Consider the following 24423-nt stretch of genomic DNA (forward strand, 5'->3'; position numbering starts at 1 on the left):
CTCTTGACCTGAAATTTTTACACAACAATAAGGGCCCCTTGTTGACAAATATGAAGCATAAATAACACTGCTGTGTATCACAGACACAGACACTATCATATTTTGAACTAATTTAAACAACATTCTTTCCTAGTCCACCCCTTTTTTAACTAGTTTAATCAAACAATGAGACTGACTAAGCTCTGGTGCATTTTTTTTTTCTTCCTGTTTTTTCCGTTTTCCTAACTTAATTTTCGAGGACACATGTTTTAGGGAGGGCTCTGCTCACTTCTCTACCACCAAAGGAAGCAAAGGGAGAGAAGACAGGCTTCACTGGCTGTACTTCAGGAATCCGGATATGATGAAAATGTTTCAGACCTCAGCGAAGCGCCGCAGCTGAGCGTCGACGGCGTCGCGAGGACAGTTGTTGATATTTCACGTACGTCAACAACGTCTGGACAAGGTTACACTTAGAGAGAGAGAAAAAAAACACTACTGCAAAAAGTTTGCAGGAGAGAGTTTTAGGACTCCAAGTTTTCCCCGGTTTTTTTCCCCAACGTCTCGGGGAGAGTGTAAGGAGGAAGGAAGGATGGGAATAAGTCAAATTTGAAGCGAGGGAGTTGTCATGTTTGAAAGGTAAGTTAAACTTTCTTTAAAATATGTCCGAGTTGAGCTGTAAACAGCACTTAGCAAGCGTCCGTCGAGTTTTGATAAAGAATAGGGGAGTATGTGAACTAATGGGCTGCATGTGGCAGCAAGTTTACGTAAAAAAAAAAAAAGCGAAGGAAGGGAAATTTCCATTAAGTTTGAACTTCGGCTCGACGTCACTTTCTCGCTGTGTGAATAAGCAGACGACTTTTTGAATATGAGTAATGAGTAACACGGTGTTGCTTTGTGTCTCCGAGCCTGTTGCTGATGATGAGACATTGCTTTTTCACAGCGCTGAGGGCTGAGGAAAGGGAGGAAACTACTTCTGCTTGCTGTGTTTGTCCCCCGTAAAGACAACTGTCTCATGTCCAAGGAGACCGTCTTGCCTCCGGATGGGCTGGCAGGGCCGGGGAAGGGCCCTCAGCAAGAGAAAAGTCCCCTTCTGTCAGCCTCTCAAGGTAAGGACACTCAGGACATACCAGCTAAGAATAGCAGGGGATGTAAAAGTTACATTATGAGGGTCAGAGTTGGGTCTTGGGCTCCCTAGTGTTTTATCAACAGGTGTGTACAATTGGCTTAATCAGCTCTGCAGCTTCACAACTAACAACATGCTCTTCTTCCTTTAAGTCTCTCATCCAACAACAGACATATGTCTGTTCAAGCACTCTGTGACTTTCAAACATGCGTGAAATCCTGCTTCACAATGCCATGTCATATGTGCACATGAAGTTCACTCTTGTGCATCAGTAATAGAGTGCACAAGTAATGAAACAGCTATACACATCTTTGACATATTCTGCCATGCTGCTATGGGTCAAACATGGGGGAAAACAAGAGAAACAAAAAAAAAATCACACATAGAAGGAATCAGTGCAGTGAATGCGTAGCAGATTACCGGTTTATCAGTGTGGTCGGGAACAGTATCAGCCTTGTCTTTTTAAATTACATTCATGGGACTTTTCGTGTACATCAGTGTCTGTGTGCTCCAGTGTTAAGCCTTGATAATGTTTTTTGCTTTTTCTCTCTCAATAAAGTCTGAGGAAACGCCCTGGTGACTATTAACAGCAACCACAGCCAATTATAGTTTTTAATTAACTTTCTAGTTGCCCCTAAGATTATCACATGTAAAATAAGCTTACCCCTGCACCCCCTTTTCATTTTTCTTCAAACAAGCAATGAACCGTTAACCACCCTATTTATACCAAGCATCATTACGATATTGTCAAAAAATAGCAAAGTAGGACAAAGTAAGCAATCACTACGGCTGCTGGATTGCGAATGGATTTTAGCTGGACCCTTCAAAGGCGCTCGCGGTTAAGACTGGATTTCCCCCTCTCAAGGGACTGTGGATGTACTGAGAATAGAGCAATTTATTTCTAACTGTGATCACTAAATACCGCGATGCATCACACAGTGCTGCTGCTAACGCAAGTGCGGCTGCCATACAACAGCTCCAAGCTGAGATATGTGCCACATCTATCTAGAGCTGCTGGCCTGCACCCGTCTGTTCCACTCCTCTAATCCATCACTGCTTACAAACAGAGAATGTTGTAGCATCGGAAATTTTTTTTTTTTAAAAAAAGGATAAGCTTTGATAAACGTGTTCCTGAGTCATTCTTCAGCCGGTTTTCTTTGGATTCCAAGTGAAAGAGCTCAAGATAGAGACTGTAACTAGGGCATGAGAGTGTGCTGTGTGGCAGGCTTCTGGCCCGAAACCAGTGAATAAAGTCATTGTGGAAGGTTTATTTACAGAACAAAGCGGCAGTGTGCAATAAGCAAAGCGTCAAGACAGTCCTGAAGTAAAAAAAAAAGCCAGAAGACACGACTTAGGGAGATGAGTTGAGCTGTCTCGTGTTTTTGCAGGCCTGAGCTATCAGGCCTGAAGTTTTTGCCCACATACTTTTTCCAATTTAGATGAATGCAGTCTTTATGGCAGTCAAAAAAAAAAAAAAAAAAAAAAAAAGCAGCTTGGCAGGTAGAGCACACCCGGGAAACAGAAAGAGAGAAAATGAGATCCAGAACTCTGGCACAGCCTTTACCTGAATCGCCCCACTATGTTGTGCAACCATTTGCCAGCGGCCTGTGTTTTTTCTGGCAAAAATAGGCAGACCAGCCTCTGCACCTTTTTTTTTTTTCTGCTCATCCAGCTGTCTCTGATATTTTGTCCACTGTGTCTGACCCTGCTTTCAAAGTTTACATCTGTTTTTGGAAGAATGTCCGTAATGCGCGTTGATTCAGAACAGTCGAGCTCGTAATGGGATAACATTAAAGTAAACAACCGGAGCGCCATAATATTTTGTTACTTAACTTTATGTGCAACAAGTTTTCCTTTCCTCTGCCATGTTTTAACATTTAAACCCTTGTGACCCTTCAGATGCCTGCGACAGCGAATCGTCAGGACGAACACCGTCTCCCAGGAAACAAGCCAGTGAGGGAAAAAGTCACGTGACCGAGGAGAAGCCTAATTATTGCGAGCCTGTAAGAAGTAAGTTTTAACGACCTGAGGAAAGCTGGAGGCGGACAGCAGGGTATCGTGGTGTTATTTTTAATGACAAACAACAATGAGGCGCTTAATTGGAGAGTGAAAACGATTAACATATTTTGCCTGCTAAGTCAGATGGTAGGGCATAAATTCGGAAGGTGTTTAGTGATTGTTTTTATGTAACATTTAAGTGGTTTGTGTTTCTATTTTTTTTTTTAACATGCTCCAAGAATGTGTTTCTTAGACAGTTCCATGTGCACAACGCAGGCAGGGTCGGTTAGCTGACTTCAACAATTATCTTTAGTATCTGAAAATAAAGTAACATCAAGAAAGCGCTGAGGTCGGACAAGCGAGAAGTGACATGCCCGTTCTTTCATTCCGCCATAACGACCAAGACTTGGCTCATTTCTTCACTTTTCGTTTCTCCTTCCAACCCACTGTGCTCTGTTTGGGAAGTGGGGAAATCCTCTTTGCGGTTCTGGCATCACCTCTTTTAAATGCACTGATTGCTTCTTAGCCACAATGTTTTTACACTGCACCAAACATTTACCTTTTTGGAAAAGAATTGTGGCAGCTGCTGGAGGCTTTTTTCCCCCTTCACGGAGTTATCAGTTACATAAAGCTTTAAGACTAATACAACATAGCAGAGGGTATATAGTTCTCATAAATAATCGAATAACATACACTTTAAGTTTTCAGTTTTTTCTGAATTACAGATTGTATAACTTTAGGAAAACAGTGGTAACTGAAAATGAACAGATTAATATGCAAATCCTGACACAGGGAAATTTAACAAAACAACTATTTGGCATTTAAGTGCTTGAGATTCGAGCAGGTCTAATAAAAGGTCACGTATAATACTCCTTTTTTAACAAGTTTAAATTAGTCTCAGAGCACTCCAAAGCACGTCTGTGAAGTTTCCTGTTAAAAATCCACTCTGATCTTGTATTTGATCTTGTCTTTAAGCCCCTCTGTTTCAGCACCGCTGTTTCTGTGTTTGTAGCTTTAAATGCAAATGAGCTGTGTCTGACCACGCCCCCTCTCTGGAAGGGCTTGGGATGCTTTGGGCTTTCTTGGGCCATGTCTGATTGCTCATGGTGAGATTGCAGGCTCAGAGGGCAGAACAAACGGCTAGCTGTGGGAGTGTCACCCACCAGGGGGAGGGGTTACTGCACTTTGTGATGTCATAAAGGGAAAATCTCCAAAACGGCCCACATATTTTCTGAAAAGACAAGCAGGCAAAAGACTGAGAGGATGCACTTTTCTCATATATTGGGGGGTTCAAAGACAGGCGAGGGACACAAACTGTACATGCACTTTTCTTCTGTGAGGTGACTTGATACTGATGGGTGGATTTCAGGTCACAAAGAGGAAACTGGCTGAAAGCCTTGTGTGTTTTCATGTTCTTAAGAAGAGTGAGACGTGTCAGAAAAGGCTAATAACAGCTGATTGCTTCCATCCAATGCAAGTGCTGTGCTATAATAAGAATTGTGTTATTTGCATTTGCCACAACAGTTCTTTTGTTTCTAGGTTGTTAACTTTTTTTTTTTTTTTTTCCCCTTGTCTCTTTTGTATTAAGCTTAATGAGTTGCCGGTGGCTTGTTTACTGATTCAGCGAGGAAAAAGAGATTCAGTCGCAGGAAAAAAAAAAAGAAAGAAAAAAAAAAGATTTTCTGTCAGGAGGTCTTTCTAGCTTGGCAGGTGTGTGGAGTATTGCACTACTGGGGAGGGGGGGGGGCATGCTTTTCTTTCATCTCAGCAGATAAGCCCCTGTGACAACAGTTTTGCGTTGTAATTGATGTCACCCCCTCTCAGCATCTACACAGAAACGTGCACTTGTTCCCATACACACGCACACAGACTGCCGGGTAAGGGAGGAAGATGACTAACTTCTCTTGTGAGAGAGTTACAAGAACAAAAAAAAACAAAAAACCAGCAGAACAAAGGCAAAGCTACGCATTTCTGCAACGATAACCTTTGAGTTTTAAATACCAATGCCTGTTTGTGGTTTTATCAAATTCTTCAAGGAGCTCAAGTTAATCTATTTGTCTCATAGTCCCTCCGTGGTTTTGTTTGGCGAGGTGACCAATCAGATTGCTCGCTGGCAAGGGTAATTGAGAGCCCTAGTCTGTGCAGAAACAGGAAATCAATAAGAAATCATCTGCCTGCCTACATCCTGGCCCTTGCTGTGCCCCCCCCCTTCCCTGATGTCCCATTTAAGGCTTGTATGTGGAAGGGGGGACTTTTCACAACAAGAGGAAGCCTATTGTGGTGTTGTAATAACAGCACAGATCCCATTTCACTTTGGATAACATTGTTTTGACAAGTTGTCTCTTCAAGCGCTCGGTGCCAAGAGCACAGTGAAGTAAACATGGCAGTTTCTCTGTATTGAATTAAAAACGCTTTTTTTCCCGGAGCCCAGCATAGTGCGTTTAAAAACTTAAACACTACACCACTGAAATTATCAGCATCAAAAACAGGTGAATTTTCAGTTACAAAAAAAGAAGGAAAGAAAAAGTCGGTGGTTCCCATGAATGCAAAGTATTCCAGCTTGTGGGACCAAAAAAACCCCCAGAAATTCTGCCCTCAATGTAAGCTCCCTTGTCGGAGAACTGTTCCTCTGTGGCTCCGCCGTCATTCCTCAAGAGACTCCTCTGGGTTTTCAAGCAGCTGATATCTCCTGCAAACAGGAACTCAGTGCTCCAACCCCTGCTTCCGAATACATTTCTACCACCCTGCACCAGTTGTAGGAGTTTAGTCGTCACATTATTCACCAGATTGTCATCATGCTCTTTTTTTCCCCCTAAGCTTCTGTGGTTGATAAAGATGACCTTACTTGCTTCTGAAGAAGAGGTGTTTTTTTTATCTTGGTGAAATTTCTGTAGTGAGAAAGGAAGGTCAAATAACATGACTCTTCTTAAAGGAAGACATTAGTGTGGCCTTTGTGTGAATCCCTGATTGGGCGCTTTAGTGGCACACCTTTGGAGGTTATTACCTATGTGCAGAATTGACCTTTTGCAAGTGAATTTGTGACCCCTAATAAATGCAGTAAAAAAAAGGGAATAGTTTAAATGTCCATACTTGTACCCCTCTTGCAAGAAAAGATCTCTCCACAGTGCAACAATTAAAATTTATACACAACACTATAAAGCGTGAGGATACGACATGCTTTGAGGAGTAAGATGAGGATGAAACAAAGGGCAAGTGCCTCCTCCTCTTCCTCATCATCATTTTCATGATCAGTGCTGAAATATTCCGCTGCCCAAGTGTTGAATCAACATTCTCACACCGTCACACCGTTGCCTCATGTATATTCCAAAGTTACTTAAGTACTCAAAGACTTTTTAACCTCCAGCCAGTTTTCTTTCCCCTCAATATTTTCTTCTTCTTCTTCTTGTTCTATAGGAAGCAGACGGTGATTGTTGTTATGCAAGATTCATATCTTCATAGTAATCCTCCGAGCCCTGTCTCTGCAGAAATTATGTGTCTAAAGCAAAGGCCTATTATAAACTGAACCGTAATTTTCAAGTGATTACTTACCAGTGGGTCATGGAATCAAAAATGGTATAAATAGGGTGAAATGCTAGTGTAGGGGTTGATTAAAATGGCCATTGTAATTCTACCTCTGTTGTAATTATTTTCTCATTGTCTTGGTGCAGATAGATTTCATATGGGAAATTTCAAGTGTGGTAATTAGCATATTTTGCCCGAAGTGCTCGAGCCTATTCACTCTTAATTTTTTTTTTTTTTTTTTTAAAGATATTCAAAATACTTGAGCCAAATGATTAGATATGCATACCTCAATCTACGGATTGCAGTCTTTTGAGTACTTACACAAGATACTAAGCTACATATGAATATATGGATTTATGATTGTGGAGGGAGAGAGTGTTTTTCTTTCTTTATTGCAGTTCTTTAAGATTAAGAGCAATTTTTCCAAGTTGTTTTAAACACCAATTGACCTTTCTGTTGAAAAAGTTCTTGTGCACTACATATTTCCAGAAGTGGAAGAAATGTCCAAATCTCAAATCATTTCTCAAGTAAAACATACAGCCGCTAAAAACAGCCAGCTACATAAAGAGGAGAAGTAATGCACGCATTAATCAGTGCAGACATTTAAGAATGGAGCCTGTAGTGGATGTGCAACTTTTTACACATAAATACAGCAGACATCCAGTCATTCCTGAATAAATGTCTCTCTGAGTCCTGACTGTCGACAACGAGTGAGAAGCGTGAGTCCCGCCAGGTTTACTGTTGTCAGAGCCGTGTTCACAACACGTCTGCATTGACAGGATGGCCTCGCTTATAAAGCTGTTTAAGTCCAGGACTAGAGATAAGAACAACGTATCCTACTCGCCGTTTATTTGGATGTCACGTCCTGTAAGTGTCTTTAGCTCAAGGCCATTCCGTTTCAATGTATGTGCAATGGTGCAGTTATGAGTTTACCAAAGGGTGCTAACATTAGCCTGCTATGCAGGCAACAGTCAGCTCGGGCAAAGGACAATTTTTTTCCCGCCACTTGTACTTTTGGATGCCCTAATTCTGGTGCGATCCTTTTGATTGGTCAACTCCTTTGGTGCAAATGTGAGTGGAGTGTGAATGTCCATCTAATACTGCAACTGGTTTGTCCATGATAACGTGTCCACGTAAAATCTAAATTTGCTAAGTAACAAAGCTTTCAAATGAGTGCTGTCGTCACTCGTTGAATAAGAGAACAGTGTTTGAAACAACTGGCATGTAGCTGAAGACACAAGTTAATAAGTACCTAAAAATGAAGTCAAAGAAGTCGTACTGAATTATCAGGCATTTTAATAAAACAGGTTAAATTCAGACAGCGTTTTATAAAAAATACCTCATATTTTTTTCAAAAATCTGATGACCCAGGTTGAGTCTTAAACTCGTGTGTACTAGCTCTTTAACTAATGTCAGTGCTTCTCATCAGCCACTCAGAGAGGAGGGCAAGACAAAAAAAAAAAAAAAAGCGAGTCGGTTCAAATGAGAGCAGCACAGGGGGGATTACTCGGCCTCTAACAGGGTTTTGGCTCCAACATTAAGGTTAAAACCCTATTCTATTACTGAGATCTCTGCTGATGTTGCCCCCGCCAGCTCCGACCCCCCTCGAGCTTCCAGCCTCTTGCCCCCTTCGTGTTTGCAGGTTCAGTGCCTCTCTGCTAGGTCATTCTGTTAGCAGAATCCCCCCCCCCTACCGCCCGCCCAACTGATCATCAGAGGGTGACCGGGGACCTGGGGATGGCTCCTGTCCAGACTCACAGACAGTCACTGCCGACACAGACCCAGGCGAGTGCAATCCCCCCCCCACCCCCACCTCTCTTTCAGGCAAGAGCTAAAATCGATAAAGGCGTCTCCGTGTTTAAAAAGCCACTCAGAAGCAGACTAGCACCTCTGTCCTAAAGGCTGATCTCTCAGCTTAAGGCCTTGATTGGCATCCCGAAGATGTGAGGCGCTGACCCACAGCTGTCCCATTAGCAGAGGGTTAATGCTGAGATTGATACTGAGCAAATAAAGGAACTAGATGTGGGGGTATTTTGATAGACTGCCTATCCCCTTTCTGACCCAGAGTCAAACCTCGGCTTTTATCTTTTTGCTTTTAGGGAGTGCTCGCGCCTCATCTCCAGCTCCAGTTGTGGATCTGCTGCAAGAGGCATACTCTCAAGTGTGTGCTGTTGTGTCTAAGTTTTTGCATGTGCATTGCCTTTTTGTGTGTACTACGCGCATGTGCACGTCTCTGCGCGGCTGCCATCGAATTTCAAACAGGCGAGTTTCCTGTGGAACTTCTACTTCAGCGAGGAGATTTTTGAAGCTGGTGGAATATTTGAGTCATCGATGTAACTGAAACTGAAAATACCCCCTCTCCCCTCCCGCTCACTCCCGCTCTGTTGCTCTGGTTTTGTTTTGAGTCGTCAGCGAAGGAGAGGGTGGAGCACGTTTTTGGAGTATGGAGCCTGGCAGCTCCCTCAGGCCTGCTCTGAGTCACGTCATAATTGATCTTTCTAGAAATTGCGGTAGCTAGCCGTGCGAGGCCTAAATCCGTGCAAGATGTGCAGCTTTTTTAAAGAGACTGCACTTGACTGACTGTTTCTACACTCCTCTTTTCCCCTTCACAGTAGTAAGCTACAGATGAGTGAGACGAATAGGCTCTGGACTAGCTTAATGCAGAAACAGGCTCGTACAAATTCCTCTCTGAAATGAGGAAAAAGAGGATAAGGCAACATTTAGTCTCTCGCAGCAGCCAGGTTGTGAGGCTCACATCGCTCCTTGATGTCCTGCATTCTGCTACATTAGTAGCACTCAAATTAGCACCGTGCCAAATTCCACACAACGGTGGAGAGACCAGAGACTTCTGTGGTCAAAGCTAAAGGGGGGGGGGGGGTAGTGAGAGAGAGAGAGAGACTCTCCCTCAACATGATTCATGTAAGTGAAAATGGCATCTCATTGAGAGTTTCAATGATTTAGATAGCAGTCAGACATATTCATCTGGGAAAATGTTCCGTTTTGAAATCAGAGGATAATTGATGACACCCCCCCCCCCCCCCCCCCCCCCCCCCCACACACACACACACACACACACACACATACACCTTAACCAGCCTCATGCACTGAGTGTGCTGAGAGGTTCGTCAAATCAAGCTCTTGTCTTTCAAGTTGCCTTTTCTACTGTAGAATGTAATTAAGCAGAACAAGGTCCGAGGGGGTTATTTTTTCCACTCAATCAGCAGCAAAATTTGAAATTAGCTAGTCCCTAACGCCCTGCTTCTCTCTTTGTTGCACAGAGGCGGCAGTGGTTAGAAGAAGGGGGGGGGGGCGCTTGGAAATAATATTAAGCTCTGTCTTCACGTGTCACTTCCCCTTCAGCAGGTTGGAGGAGCCAAATTTCAACGACTGTCACAGAGAATTAAAATGGGGTGGAAACGTAAGTGTCGCCGCCGAAAACGAGCTGAGCAACATAAACGGACCGTCCGGGGATGGGGGGGGGGGGGGGGGGGGTCGAAAAAAACAGGCATAAAAATGTGACATTTCCTGCTTAAATGAGATGCTACACAATATGATCAGCCTTGACAGGTGACGAGAGCTAATAGAGTTCTGTTGTAGGTTAACAAACGCACACACACACACACACACACACATACACACACACAGACAGACAAGCGCACACAGCATGTCACTTTGGCTGATGAGGATCCAATATCAGAGCAGGTAATTTAGCAATCCTTAGCGGCCATCACCACCCGTCCCACCGCCATCATCATCATTTTATCTTGGATAAATACAAAACAGTGTGTGTGTGTGTGTGTGTGTGTGTGTGTGTGTGTGTGTGAGAGAGACTAAACTGACAACACCATGATGCCTTAGTCCAGCATCGCTTTATAAAATAAGAAAAAAAATCTATTGAAACAAGTGACATTTCTGTTAGCCTTTGTCAGGTCGCTGTCCGCTCTGTAAACTCCACGCCAGGAGGCTCATTTTCCAACCAAATGCTCGGTCCTGATCGCCAGTTTGCTCTCATTTCAAACTGCCGCATATCTTCATTACACTGATGCTAATCACAGTTGCTGGGTTTTTGTTGTGCTCGGGACACTTGGCGTCGTTTGTCTCTTCCTTCCAGTGCATCTTTCTAGACAATAAAGAAAGTCCTTGTCCCGTAGTTTGGAAGGTCAAACGGTAAACGAGGCTTTGATACGCCCAAGGAAAATTTCAATCAGAGCCCTTTGTAATAACATTCATTGTACTATTTTCCTCCCTCTCTCTCTTTCTCCCCCCCTCACTCTCTCTCTCTGCAGTATAATTCCCCTGGTTTTGCGTCTATAAATATGGCCAGGGAAGATGTATAATTTCTAATGAGAATATATATCCCTTTGGATTGAAAGGCAGGGGCTGTTTCGCGGCGCTGCTGTTTGTTAGGAGGAGAGATGATACCTCAGGCTGTTTTGGCACGGAGAGAGAGAGAGAGGAGGTTGGGGGTGGCGGCGGCGGTAGCAGCAGCAAGGGTGGTGGTGGTAAGAGGGAGTCTGGCTAGGTCATTGCACATTTACAAATTAGCATTTCAATCATGCAGGTACATGGGCAGCCGAGCAGAAAATATACATGTTTTTCTAATACAAAGCACAAAAAGATAAACAAAACGCTGGCCCGTGTTACAAGAATTAGCATTTCAGAGCTAACTGTCTGTCACTGTGTATTGTGAAAGTTTATTTTTCAAACTATTCCTCCCCTCATATTCCATTCAGTGTTAGCTGACAAACTTGCAGCATTGTGTAATAACTGCTATTAGGAGATAAATACACGATCTGGATTGTGTGTGTTTATTTGGCTGACATGATGTGACATTTGAATAACTGTACGCTCGCCATGATGGGCATCTAATAAGCCTAGGCAAACACCTTTCCGTCTCCCCTCTCCTCTCCTCTCTTTCCCGCTCTCTGGGGCATTAATATTAAAAAGGACCGAGCTTTAGAAACACAGAGCTCGCGCGGTTTGTTCAATCCTCTCCCTGACTTACCTGTGACTCTCGGCGTAGCCGTGTGCAAATGAGAATCTCCACGCTGCCCCGTCTGACCTCTGCGTTAAATTTTCCTGTTCTTGACTGTTTTAGAATTCTTGTTTATACAGCTCTGTTTTAGTTGACGTGCATGCATGTATATTTCTTCCTGGTAGGTCTGCCTCTGCTTCAAAAGTGTGTGTATGTGTAGAGGCTTTAGACGTATGTAGATGTACACTTCCCCTTTTTTTTTCCTTCCTCAAGTCTTTTGGGTGCAATTTCCCGCTCCCTCCTGTAGGACCTATTTTCTGTGACAAAAACGGAGGTGTTTATATTCTCAGTTTTACATACAGAGCGACCCCCCCCCCCCCCGCACAGCTCTGGTGCAGCTCCAGCGCTCTCCAGGCACGCCGGTGCTCGGTCCCTGTGTGGCGCAGCCGCTGAAGACTCGGTGACAAATGGCAATTATATTTGTGTGTTCTTCATGAATCCATCAAACACTGGCCTTTTAAAAATGCTCCCCAGATATTTGAGGCTGTCAGCGTACCAGTAGCTGGGACCAAATTGGGATGCTGCTTAGACAGTCAAGAACCACTCACCCCCTAGTTTCCCTTGTGATGTGTGTGACAGCGTGTGTAGGGGAGTACCATGTTTTATTCAACTACAAATGTACACTCTCAACAGTTGTTGATGTACTCGAAGTCGGACGGTTACAAGTCCAATTTGAAGTCTGTGTGTGCATGTGTGTGTCCAGTTCCTCCGAAACATGGTGTTAAATTGCGACCTGTCAGGTGGTGTGCATTCGGTTATCTCAGGACACCTTCCCCCCGTCTCCGCACAACTCGTGTTATTTGAAAGAAAAGTTGCCGCGAGTTATTCACATCAAATATTGATGCAGTTTGTGTTTCCCGCTGTGCTATAGGAACAACATTGCAGCAGTGCATCTGCGCTGCTCACCGGGTTTCTCTGGACACGGCTCTCGTTTGCATTTGGAAGTCTCTGATGGCGATGATTCGTGGTTGGTGACGTGGAATGGCGCCGTCAGTCCGATTTCTGACGCGTACATTACGTCAATATCGGACTTGTTACCAGTACTAGATCGGATCTGTCCCATCTGTAATTATTGCGGTACATTATGTAGAAAATATGATGTCTAGTGAGTTCCCATTGGAAGTCGTGCAAGTTGTGCAAACACTTCTGAATGACCTTTAAATGAATTAAGCACGTCGGTTTTTCTGGACGTTTTAACGCAGATTTAACAATTTTTTTTTTTTCTTCTCCTCACTATGTCGTCTTTAATTAAAGGAAAAAAACAAAAACAAATTGTCTTTTGGAAATATTGTTTCCTTTGCTGCTGTGGACGTGAAGTCAAACGAAGTTCTCCAACGTCCCGGCTTTGCACACTCCACCAGGACTTTCTCCTCTCTCTTCATTACGTTTTCATTCATCTCCTGGTGACTGTACAAGTCTGTCACTGCCATCTTTGACAGTATCATCATTATCATGATCAATGATTATGAATATCACTCCACTGTGTCCATTCATCTTAGTCACCATATTCATCAGGATAAAAATAAAGCCCGGGACTGTATGAAGTCCATCCAGTAAAACACACAGCCGCAGACTTGAACCACTGCTTGCGGCCTTCTCAGTGTGTCAGAAACCCACGTTGCTGCTTATGTACTCTATACATGACTATTTATACTTTACTAAATTGAAAGTTTAACTTCCTGAAAGGGGAAAGGTAATTATGCCTCCCAGTCTGTCTGTGCATGGATATGTGTTTATGTGTACGAGCTCGTGTGGCTCCTCTGTTCCACCTAAATAGGAAAAGCGACCGTTTTATGCTGCGGCTGACTGATTTCTTATGAGCTGTCATCTTTCTTGGCAGGAGTTTGCAGCGTGGGCGGGTTGTGTTGTTGTGTGCGAAGGGGGTCATTTGAAATTCTTTTTCACAAGTTAATTATTTCCATTTGACACTCTGTTCATTATCAGCTAGTCGTTTTTGTTTTTTCACATACTGTATCCAATATGTAGTCACATCTCGGAATCAAATAAAGGGAGAACATCTTCACATTGCTTTTGACTCTGAAAATGTACAAGCACGAGGGCCCGTCTGATGTCATATTCCGATCTAGACACAGATATAGACATGAACATTCATTGCATCGATGCAGTTATCAAACACTTGTGGAAAAGACAGTTTAACGAAGACAAGATGGTCACTCCACTACTGAGCATGTACGTGCGTCAGTGCTCGACTCTCTAGAGATGACGGTGCTTGTTGTAATCCGTATAGTCGGGATGATTCAAAGGGATCAAGGTTCACATCGGGAAAAAATGAAGTAGTTGGAGTAATATGGTTAGCGTCACAATATGATCAACCTGTCAGGGCTGAAGAAAATAAAACGCGCTCTGGCTTCACACAATTATCACTAAAGTTTGATGTTTGTGATTCAACATGAAGGAGAACAAGGCCCACTGTGTTGAAAACCGTACTAAAGTGTGAGTGCATTTCTCGCTCTCTCACATGAGCCAAAACACAGGGATACCAAATGCAAGGTGCATATATTAAAAATGATTGAAAAAACGTAACAAAAATGCAGCCGTCAGGGGTAAAACTGAACAACAACAGACGAGGCGCGGACTCTGAATCTTCTTGTTAGCCAGCTTTAGTCCCTCCCCACATTGTCATGGGCAGCCTGCAAAGCTTGTGTCTTTCATGGAAAGAAAATCCATCAACCTGGATCTTAAATCACTGCATAATGAATTCTCGCGCGCGCTACCCCAGTTGTCTAATTCAAATTGCATTGGAATCCTGATCCCCAAAGTCTATATTTGTTTATCCAAGCTGCATGCAAGGAGCCTAGAATGAGGAGAGAAGGCAAGAAAAAAAAAACCTTGCGTGTGTATTTAATTGCTTTGTTTTACATCCACATTCACGTCCGGCCTCTCCCAGGGTGATGTGTTGTTAAAAAGGCGCAAAGGCCCTGATTCCCACACTCTCACCCTCCCTTGTTAACTGTAATTGCACTTGTTGGTGAGCTGAAAGACAGAAAAATACAGATGGGGGGGGAAAAAAAAAGAAAAGACTGACTTCTGTTTTAAGTTTGAACATATGTTGGAAAAAATGTGGATTTTTGGACAATCATTCAACTCATTCACTTCGACGTCTGACACACAGGTGTTGAACGCGGCAGAATTCTGCGGAAGAGAAACCGTTTATTGAATGTATGGAATATGGAGAAAAAAAAGAACAAGCATGGTTCATACTAGAAAAGAGATGAATAATTCACAACTTCTCAAGTTCACCGTGCACTCCCGCGTGCGTGCACGTGCACGGCGTTTTCTGATGTGGAGGGGAGGGAATGTAGGAGAAACTCCCAGTAGAGCTGAATGTGCAGGTGTTGCTCTCCTCCGTAAAATGCCACCTCCTTTAGTCACTCACATCCTTTGCCTTCTTCCTTATCAGACAGGTCGCTGTCTCCTGACTTTTTCAAGGCTGTCACACATCCGCTTAGAGAGACTAGTTGAGGCCATCTCTGAGCTTTTCAGAGGAAAGAAGATCATTACCGTTGCAGACAGCAGCTATTTTGTATATGCACAGTATCACAGACTCCCTCGTTCTCTTTCTACTGCATTAATCTCTCTTTCGCGCTTTCGCACACTGTCTCAACTCACCTGGGTGCTGCTCCCGCAAACGTCTGTCTGCCTGCAGCGCTGGCTTTTGTGAACCTGTCACATATAAGGTTCTCTCTATCTCTCACTTCTTTCTGTCACGCTGGGATGAAATATTCGCCAGATGATCGATATTATCATATTAGGGAGGGAAGGGCGGCAAGATTTGCTGAGAATACTTTTCGCTGGAAGTGGTGGTGTGTCTCCATTACTGTGTTCACTTCCTGAGAGCCGGGACTTTATATAGGAGTAAAAAGTGCGGAGTGTAGACAAAGTTGTTTTCAGTGAAAATAAAGTTATCAAGCGTCTATCACAAAAGGAATGATAGAAGTCTCTCCTCCATTAACAAATATAGTCTGGAGAAATACAAACTTATTCAAGTAAACCAGAATGTATACATCATTTGGTTTTCGGTAGAATTTATCGGCCATCTTCCACATCACAGCTGTATGTTTTTTCCAGTTTTAACGGATTTGTGTGTTTGTAGACTAAGCTTGCAGGTTTTCAAAGGCAAATTAAAACTCATAAAGTAAAATGACTGCAGGCAAAGCTGCCTTAAATACTGATTCAAGTAATTGTGCAGGTTCTTAAGTCCCCCACTCTTTTCTAAACATGAGTGAAAATGTAATCTCTCCTGTCTCCCTCCAGCTCAGCCTCAGTCTAAGACTCAGCATGTGCCCTCAGAATCCGCCGGGGGAGACGCTGCCAAAGACCAAAATGGCTTTCTCCACAACGGCACCGGCACGCCCTCGCTGAGCAACGGCAATGGAATCCATCCCGGGGTTGGCGGGGCAGGGACCGCCCGCGCGTGCTCTTGTTCCTGCGGTGCCAACATCAGCAAGGGTGCCACAGGTGGGTCAAGAGCAGCAGCAGCAGCGGTGATGACGACGACAACAGATCAGCCGAGGAAGCAGCCGCTCGTGTCGACGAGGATGCAGAGGAAGCTGAGGTCCAGCTTGTCGGTCAACAGCGACAGCAGCCGGCGCAGCAAAGGCAGTTCTACGGGGTCACAGAAACCTCCTTTACCTGAAGGTGATTGTCCACACACACACACACACACACACACACACACACACACACACACACACACACACACACACACACACGAGAGCACAAACCAACACATACACACACTTAAACTCTAATACTAACTTCTCTATGTGCTCGCTTTCCTGCCTTCCTTTCTGTGATCGTCTGTCATTGACGTCATCATGGGTCAGTGCTTGTCATTGTGTTTGATTGAAGGATCTTGTATTATGTGTAAATGAATCAACAAATCAGTCACACGGACCTGATTGTTAGACAATTTGAACATGAAGCAAATTGTTTTTCAAGCAATACAAACATCTGTCATTTTTCTACTTCTTTATTTCTCAAAGAAATAAAAAAAGAACTATAACATAATTTATCAAAAGCATAAGCCGGTAGATCTTAGGAGCCATGATTCTGCAGTTGAACTGAAACAAAACACCAGAGCAAAATCAGAGCAGTCCTCGACAGCCAAAGAGAGTTCTCTGCTGAAGGGGCTGTTGTGCGAGGCTCTGCTGAAATAATACCTCACGAGATATTGATAATAAATTCCGACATTCTCTCACCTTTTAATGACGGGGCTGTGCATTACTCCTCGTGTTTATCACTCCCGTCAACCCAGTGACATCTCGGCGCGCTCCTGTGGCTTATATTTTCCTTAACAACAAGTCGCAGGGCCCGTTTCGCCATGCGGGGAAGCCGTCACTTTGTCAGGTGCAAGGCCGAGGTGTGTCCAGTAATGAAGGCCGGGCGGCTGGTCCTTCCTCCATCGGGTAGATAGGTGTGACCATCTAACGAGGCCTGAGAGCACGGGGTGCCTATTAAAAAAAAAAAAGTTGTGACCAGTCGTCTTCGGGGCCCCTCACACCTCTCCGGGCCCCTTTCTAGCTCTCCCTACATCCCGTCAGCACCACACTGGCCCTCATTAATAAGGCCCCATCACGTCCCTCCTCAAACAACATACACGTGCATGCATTGTGTGTGTGTGTTTGTGGACATGGACTATATGAGGGTTAGAGCATGCTTCCTTGAAGTGGACGGGTAATTCCTACCTATTCATCCCACTCAAGGCCTTCACTAGTTTCTCTTTGTGTGGGCTTTTACTTCAGGGTAAACTAGAGAATAAAACGTGTTGTTATGTTATTTAAAGATTCACAATAGTCAGGTCGAGGTATGAGTGTAAATGAGGGAGAAAATGGGCAGACGGATCTTTATTTGATGATGTGTAAAATATGCATCAGGTGGAGTTGTAGGCGAGCAAAACAAACCAACACACAATCACAACACCTCTACGGGAAAAAAAGGTGGGATTCATCCGCCAGCGATATTCCAGACACGTCATGTTTTCAACATCTTAATTGCTAAAGAACAGAAGAGAGAGGGTGTAAAAGAGAGGAAAAGAAAAAAGAAAACAACATCAGCTCAACCAGTCTGTCTCATTATGGCTTTTGTGTTGCTTATTTGCCGACACAAGAGCTCTCAGAATCAATATGTTCGCTCTCAACTATTTATTTCCCCCCGGAAAACAGCCAAGCTGTGGTGTTTGAATGTTTACACGGATTAACATAATCTGTTTGCCTGTGAAATTAGCCTCCTAAACAGCCCCCTGAACACAGGAAATAAAAGGCGTAAAGCTAGCTGCAGCTAGCTCTGGGGACTCGGCGGCTCCCTGTGTTTCTTGGCACACGCCGTCGGCAGCGTAGCCAATCTGTGATAACACCGCCGCTTCTGAGGAGTCATTTGCTCACATTGTTTTTGTTCAGCGGGGTGGGTTGTCACAACTCTTGTCATCCAGTTTGCCTTTTTTGTTAATTGTGTGTAATCAGTTAAGGGCCTCAAGCTGCTTCCGCCTCATTTAGAGATTTAGGGGCCAAAGATGCAAGCGTGCTTTGAAACCTCGATGTGTGCTGCGTAAGCTCCTTCAGCTTTGACTTTTCCCTCTGCTTATAAACTGACTGGCTTTAAAGTGCATATAGTGGACTTCTGCTATCCAGCCTACATACGCCCTCTGTCCTCTTTTACCCATGTGTGCCTCCCTGACATTCCCATGGCCCTCAAAGCTGTTTTTTTTTCCTGATCAATCTCTCTCTCTCTTTATTGCTGTCCGTCTGGCCATCTTGCCCTCTCTCTCTCTCTCGCTCTCTCTCTCTGTTTGAATGTTTTTGCACAGCTTGCCGCTCTGAGGCCCATCCAGCTTGTTTTGTGTCATGCCGCTCCCTTTTTTTTGATGTTAGCTTTCCAGATGTCTCAAACTATTTCCTCTGAGGCGCCGGACACTGCCGTGTTTTTTTTTTTTTCTGCCCCTGCAAACTGTGGGCTTCATCGCCGCTCGCTGACATTAAACAGGAGCAGTGTCAGTGTGTGCTGTTCTCTCTGTCTGTTGGTTGGTTTCACTCTGTGTCTCTGTCTGCCCTTCCGTCTGTCTCTCTCTGTTTTCATGGAGATGTTGCGTTGCGTCCAGCTCTACATTATAGGACCCCCCCACCCCACCCCCTCTACCCCCCCCACCCCACTGACTTCTCTAAGATCCAGACTAATCGCTGGTGTTGAATTATACATCCAAGTGAATAGCTGAGATGGCCGGCCGCTGCTTAATGCATGTGTACTGTGTTTATATCGAATTCACAGTCTGCTGTTTTCATTCTGAGCACTGGCATGGCCATACCCTCTGGGTCCTTCAAAGTTTGTTAGGATGAACTTTGAGGTTCTGCGCACAGAGCTTTATCTGACGTGGCTTATACGTTTTGATAACTGCATATTGTTTCTATTGATCAATAGCAAGATTTAACCACAACACATTGCTGCCAGCTCATCATCATTAAAGAAACCTCGACGCCATGGGGTTTCAAGAAAGATGAACTTTTCCCTCTTCTAAAACCGGAAGTCAAAGACAACTTTCATCTGGTCATCAGTTTACTGTGTTCTGACCTCTTCAGTGGCAACTGAAAGTTGCTGTGTGGTGTAATGTAGCCACTCGCCACTAGTTGGGGCTATAGCTCCGACCAGTGAGGCTGCTCTCCCCGCTCTACTACCCTGATGTAATCCAGCATCGTGGACGTATTTGCTTCTTCTACTGTCAGAGCAGTGCAGGTGAACTGGAATATAAAGACTGGATCAGTGTGACCACATCCAGAAGAAGCACAGGTGCTAGCTATGCTAACCTTAGCCAGCACACCAATCGTTTAGCCACAGAGTTCAGCTGCATTTAAAAAAGTTGTCAATTAACAATTTTGTGAAGCCATGTTTGATATATTTAGCTACATTTTGACTTTTTTATTTTTTATTTTTAATGTTTTCTAAGTTTTAGACAAGCCAACTAGTCGGTATTTAAATTCCCGTTTATTCAACAGGGAATTTAGTCGCTAGGAACATCCTTAGATCCCAAGGTTTTTAACAAGGGCTGAATTAGTTATGTTATTATTCTCTTCTTCAAAGCACTCAGACATGATGTAGTTAAGACCTGTAAACATGCTAAATGAGCAGTCTCAGGGTTCAATCAGTGACTCTCTTCTGGTCACTGCAGACTGTGCTGCTTCTGAAACCCATATCATTGTAGTCATGACACTTTTTGGTCATACATTTCCTCATCCTTGTTCTTTTGTAAAGGCAAAACTTTACATGCTGCAGACTGGCTGCCTGTTGTTGCCCTTTCTGCTGTGAGTAGAAATCCAAAACCCGGACAACAGCAACTTTCTGCACCGTCCACATGACGTGTTCCCGGGTGCAGGATTTATTCTCATGCATCTTCCATCCCTTCACTTTTTGTGGCCTCAGATAAGGATAATAAGATGCATTCAAACTTCAGGCACACTCCCACACGTGCACATTTTTGCTCGTTTCATGTTCCTTCTCCATCTTGTTTGTATCACACTCGCCTACCGCTTCTGGTCAGCTCCGTAGCCCCCTGAGCACGGCAAAAATAGGAGGAAGAAAAAAAAAAATCCCCCTTTTACTTTGATTAATCAAACATGAGCATCCAGCGGTCCACAGCTTGCCTCCCCGTGCTCGTCCTCCACACTCTCCTCCTTTTGCGTTCCCTCTAACCCAATCAGTAACAGCCCCTTCTGACAGCTCAAGATGGGCTGATGAAAGTTATGCAAATGTGCCCTGTTTGTAATGCTATTTTTCTGCATACATCCACATCAAGTCTTTTTAACACTCCAAAGCAGCAGTGCTGTGAGGCAGCTGCAAGGAGAGTGTGCCAGGCGCACTCAGCCAATGATATTTCAAATGATTTACTGACTCCTGATACAACTGCAGAAGTTTAAGTTTGGAGCAGAAAGATTGATGACAACATAAATGTTGAACGCGGTTCTGTCCGTGGGCTGAGAATAAACTAACACATTTAGATTTCCTTGCTTCCTTTTTTCATCTGCATTATACTCTCAGTTTATAACTATTTACTCATCATATTACTAAAGTGCTGCTGTAGCACCCATAGAAAGTTCCAGATCATGACTTTCTTCCTGGAATCAAATTATTTTTGGAAGAATCATCGTGTTTCCTGCACCCTCCCATAACTGAGGAATGCATATCTAACATTTCTGCCGGTAAATGGTCGTATATGTAATTAAAGGGGAGCTCTTTATTACGATATAAAAAAAGCAAAAAAAACCCAAAACACTCTGTAACTGGCCACCAGTTACTCAAAGAGCGTCTGTGAGGCGTTACAAATGTTAATCAGAGGTGTACGAATGACCTGCATTAATCCGCCTATTTACCGGCGGAGACTCTTGGACTTTACTAATCACCTTTTTGTGATCAACCTCGCAGTTTGCATGATAATGCCACAATTATTTAACAGTCCGTTAATCAAAACCAGCAGGGGGGGAATTCATTGCTTTGCATTTCCCTTCATCCCCCCCTGTGTAGTTGGCTCTGACCTTCTTTAACCACGTAGCTACTGTCAGCCTGCCGAGCATGCTCTCGCTCTGCATCAACCCTTTCCATTAATACGCACTCATTTAAGGGAAAGTCTCATTTGCATCATGTACACTTTAATTTTGTATTTTGGTTGATTTTTGATTTTCTTAATTCACACGTTTATTTTACCTCACAACTCACCGCATCACCACGCGGATCCAGACTGCTGCGTCCACTGCATCTTGGCTTGCCTGTTTTGTGAGTTCCTGACACTCTGCAACATGGTGGTGGCGCAGGCCTCGTGCGGCGCGTGCACGTCGGAGGCGTGCTGCTGCTGCTGCTGCTCCGACGACCTGGGCGACGACTGCAACTCTCCCTGCGACATGGACTGCGGCATCATGGACGCCTGCTGCGAGTCCTCGGATTGCCTGGAGATCTGCATGGAATGCTGCGGCATCTGCTTCCCCACATAGGGAGGCCTGCGTCGAGGGCGGAGCAGGGGCGTCTCTCTGCGGGGGATAACTGGACCCTGGATGGACGAATGGAAGGAACAGGCTGCAGCTGTCACTTTGAATTCAGCAGCAAACAGAGGGAATGTGTGTGTGTGTGGAGTGTTGCTGATGAACGTGTTTGGTTAAGGCCTGCTTTCAAAGATGTACTTCGACACTGGGCTTCTCAACCAAAACCAGCTCAGCAGGGGCTTCAAGTAACACCACCTATACGAACATGTCAGTTAAACATTTAGTGTGTAGGAACGTCTTTTTCTCTAACCTGTTCTTTCTTTATCTTTAGAAGTATTATCACAGACTGCCTTACAGATGTTATTGTTTCATCAGGAATGCTGTCTAATCATGTCTTGCTTCTTTTTATTCCAATGACTGATGTGCTGCACACTAAACATTCCAGAGTTGTTTTTATGACGCTCACAAACATTAGTCTCATTACTGTACTACACTGTAAAGGATTTATGTGATTCAAACAATCTCGGTTGCAGACATCGTTTTGCAACACAGACACAATTCCTCAGATCTACTGTAGAAGCGCCAAAAGGTGAATCATCATCATCTTTTACTTTCTGAACCAAAGGGTGAGAATGAGCTTGCTCTAAGAGTGCTATGTTTGACGTTTATATACAAAACAAATCAAATGCAAGCGACGTATTGTAAGTAATAAACTGCACAAAAAAAGTTAGAAAAAGCTTCTAAGTCTTCGCTTCTTACAAAGACCGGAAGACATGATGGAGTATAAGAGAGCGGAGGATTTTAAAGATTAAAAAAAGATTATGAGATTTGGAAATGACGTCAGTATAGATCAAGAATGATGTTGAAATATAAAACATATGAAAATATTACATGAATAAGGTGGAAATTTACAAGAATAAAGTCCTATTTTGTTCCTTTGTAATGACACCAAAATGTAAGAAGAATGAATACATAATTTATGCTACAGTATGTTATGTAGAATATCAGACTTTCAAAACAACTCTGAAAAGACTGTTCGAGAAACTGAATCCACTTTGTCCTTCAAGCGGGCGGCCCAGGGTCAAATCTAACCTTTGTCACCTTTTCCACTGACACTATCCACTGTCCTATCTCTCCAATAAAGGCACCAAAAGACCAAAATAAATCTTAAAAAATAAATAAAACAGTCTAGCATGGGAATGCTTCAGAATCCCCCTGAAGGAGCTGGAAAACGCTGCTGGGGAGGGGGAACTCGGGGCACTGTGTCTGCTGCCACCACGACTCAACCTCGACTAAGCAGAAAAAAAATGGATAGATGGATGGAAAAAGAAAGTTAATCCACTCACAAGAAGTGCAGCCTAATATACTGCCTTGTAATATTACAACTTCTATTGTGGTTTTCTCGTAAAATGACAAGTTCATTCTTGTCATAGTATGACTTTTTCTTCTTGTCTTAAGACTTTATTCTTGTTACTACCACCTTATACCTCTGATTTGATTTCTCCATTTTTATGAAAATGTATACCAAAGAAACTCATCTCCTTATTTGTTAATGTTTGAAGCCTTGTGTTTACTGGAAATGTTGCGTAAATGTTCATGTTCTGGATTCAAAAGGGTTCTAACTGGCTAACTGCAGTTTTCTGCTACTTTAAGATGAATCAAGTACAGCTGATCACATCTCCTATTTACACACAGGCTTGATCGGCTGTATATGGTACCCATCCTCTCTATGATTCCACTTCATATACAAACTGTGCTTATAAATTGTTGAAGTGCACTCTGTTCACGAGGGCGGCCATAAGGAATTAAAAACGTTGACCCTGGTCGCTGTATAAGCAGCTTTTATGTATCAAGCCCAGTGACTCACAACACAAAAAGGGGAATCATGAGCTGTCACGTTGAAATGGTAAATGGCTAATGCAGGGTAAAGGCAGTTTTCTTCTCCTTTTTTTTTTTTTTTTTCCCCTTCTGTGTATCTCCAGATGAGTTTGTGGTGAATCACAAGCGGAGTCATTTTCATGTCTTGGAGATCCGCTTTGATGTTCAAGTGATGATACTTAATGCTGGCCCTCATTAGCACAGCTTGCTAAATGGTTTAAAAAAAATAAATAAATAAAAAATGTCCCTTTCCAAATGCCAACAAAGATAATGTGCTGTCATCTTATTGCTGCACTGTGGAAGGAGGCTGGATAAGGCACCTCTGCAGCAGGGGGAAAAAAACAAAACTCATTTTCATGTCAATGGTTAACTCACACCGCACGTTTGTTCCAGGCTCGAGTGACTAGAAAACACGGTATCGATAATGTGAAGAATTCTTCTAAAAAGAGAAAAAAGTAGACCTGTAGCTACAGTACATGTCATCTTCTTATATTCAACTGTTTGTTTTCGTATTCTGTGACTTAAACTTGATTCTTGTCATTTCCATCTATGTTCATTCTTCATATCGCTGTATATGTTTTGTACATCCTCTTCTATCTTAGAGAAGAAATAAAACATAACCAAAGAACGAATGATTGATGATTGTTTTTGCAGATGAACAAGCTCCCCTTGTCCTTTTAATATGAGAAACATTGAATCTTTTATTTGGATTTTTCATTTTTTGTGATAAAAATCCTGAAAATGTGGTTTGCCTTAAAGCCTCAGTCCACTAAAGAAGGATATGTATGTGTAAATATATATATATATATATATATATATATATATAAAGTATGAAAAAGTCTTGCACACTACTCAATATATATTTTTTAATAAACTGGTGAGCTCGAGTAGTGTGCAGGTTTCTTTTC

General features: G+C 43.3%; 1 protein-coding gene across 1 annotated transcript; it reads left to right on the forward strand.

Annotated features, from left to right (window-relative positions):
• The first annotated feature begins 243 nt into the window (after positions 1–243).
• On the forward strand, positions 244–24147 carry mdfic (MyoD family inhibitor domain containing). Its single transcript, XM_079334708.1, has 5 exons — positions 244–615; positions 920–1085; positions 3002–3112; positions 15933–16316; positions 21399–24147. The coding sequence occupies exons 2-5, from the start codon at positions 992–994 to the stop codon at positions 21647–21649; spliced, it is 840 nt and encodes a 279-aa protein (XP_079190834.1). The 5' UTR covers positions 244–615; positions 920–991; the 3' UTR covers positions 21650–24147.
• Positions 24148–24423: the final 276 nt, after the last annotated feature.

The sequence above is a fragment of the Symphodus melops genome (assembly GCF_947650265.1).
Source record: "Symphodus melops genome assembly, chromosome: 22".
Taxonomy (NCBI): domain Eukaryota; kingdom Metazoa; phylum Chordata; class Actinopteri; order Labriformes; family Labridae; genus Symphodus; species Symphodus melops.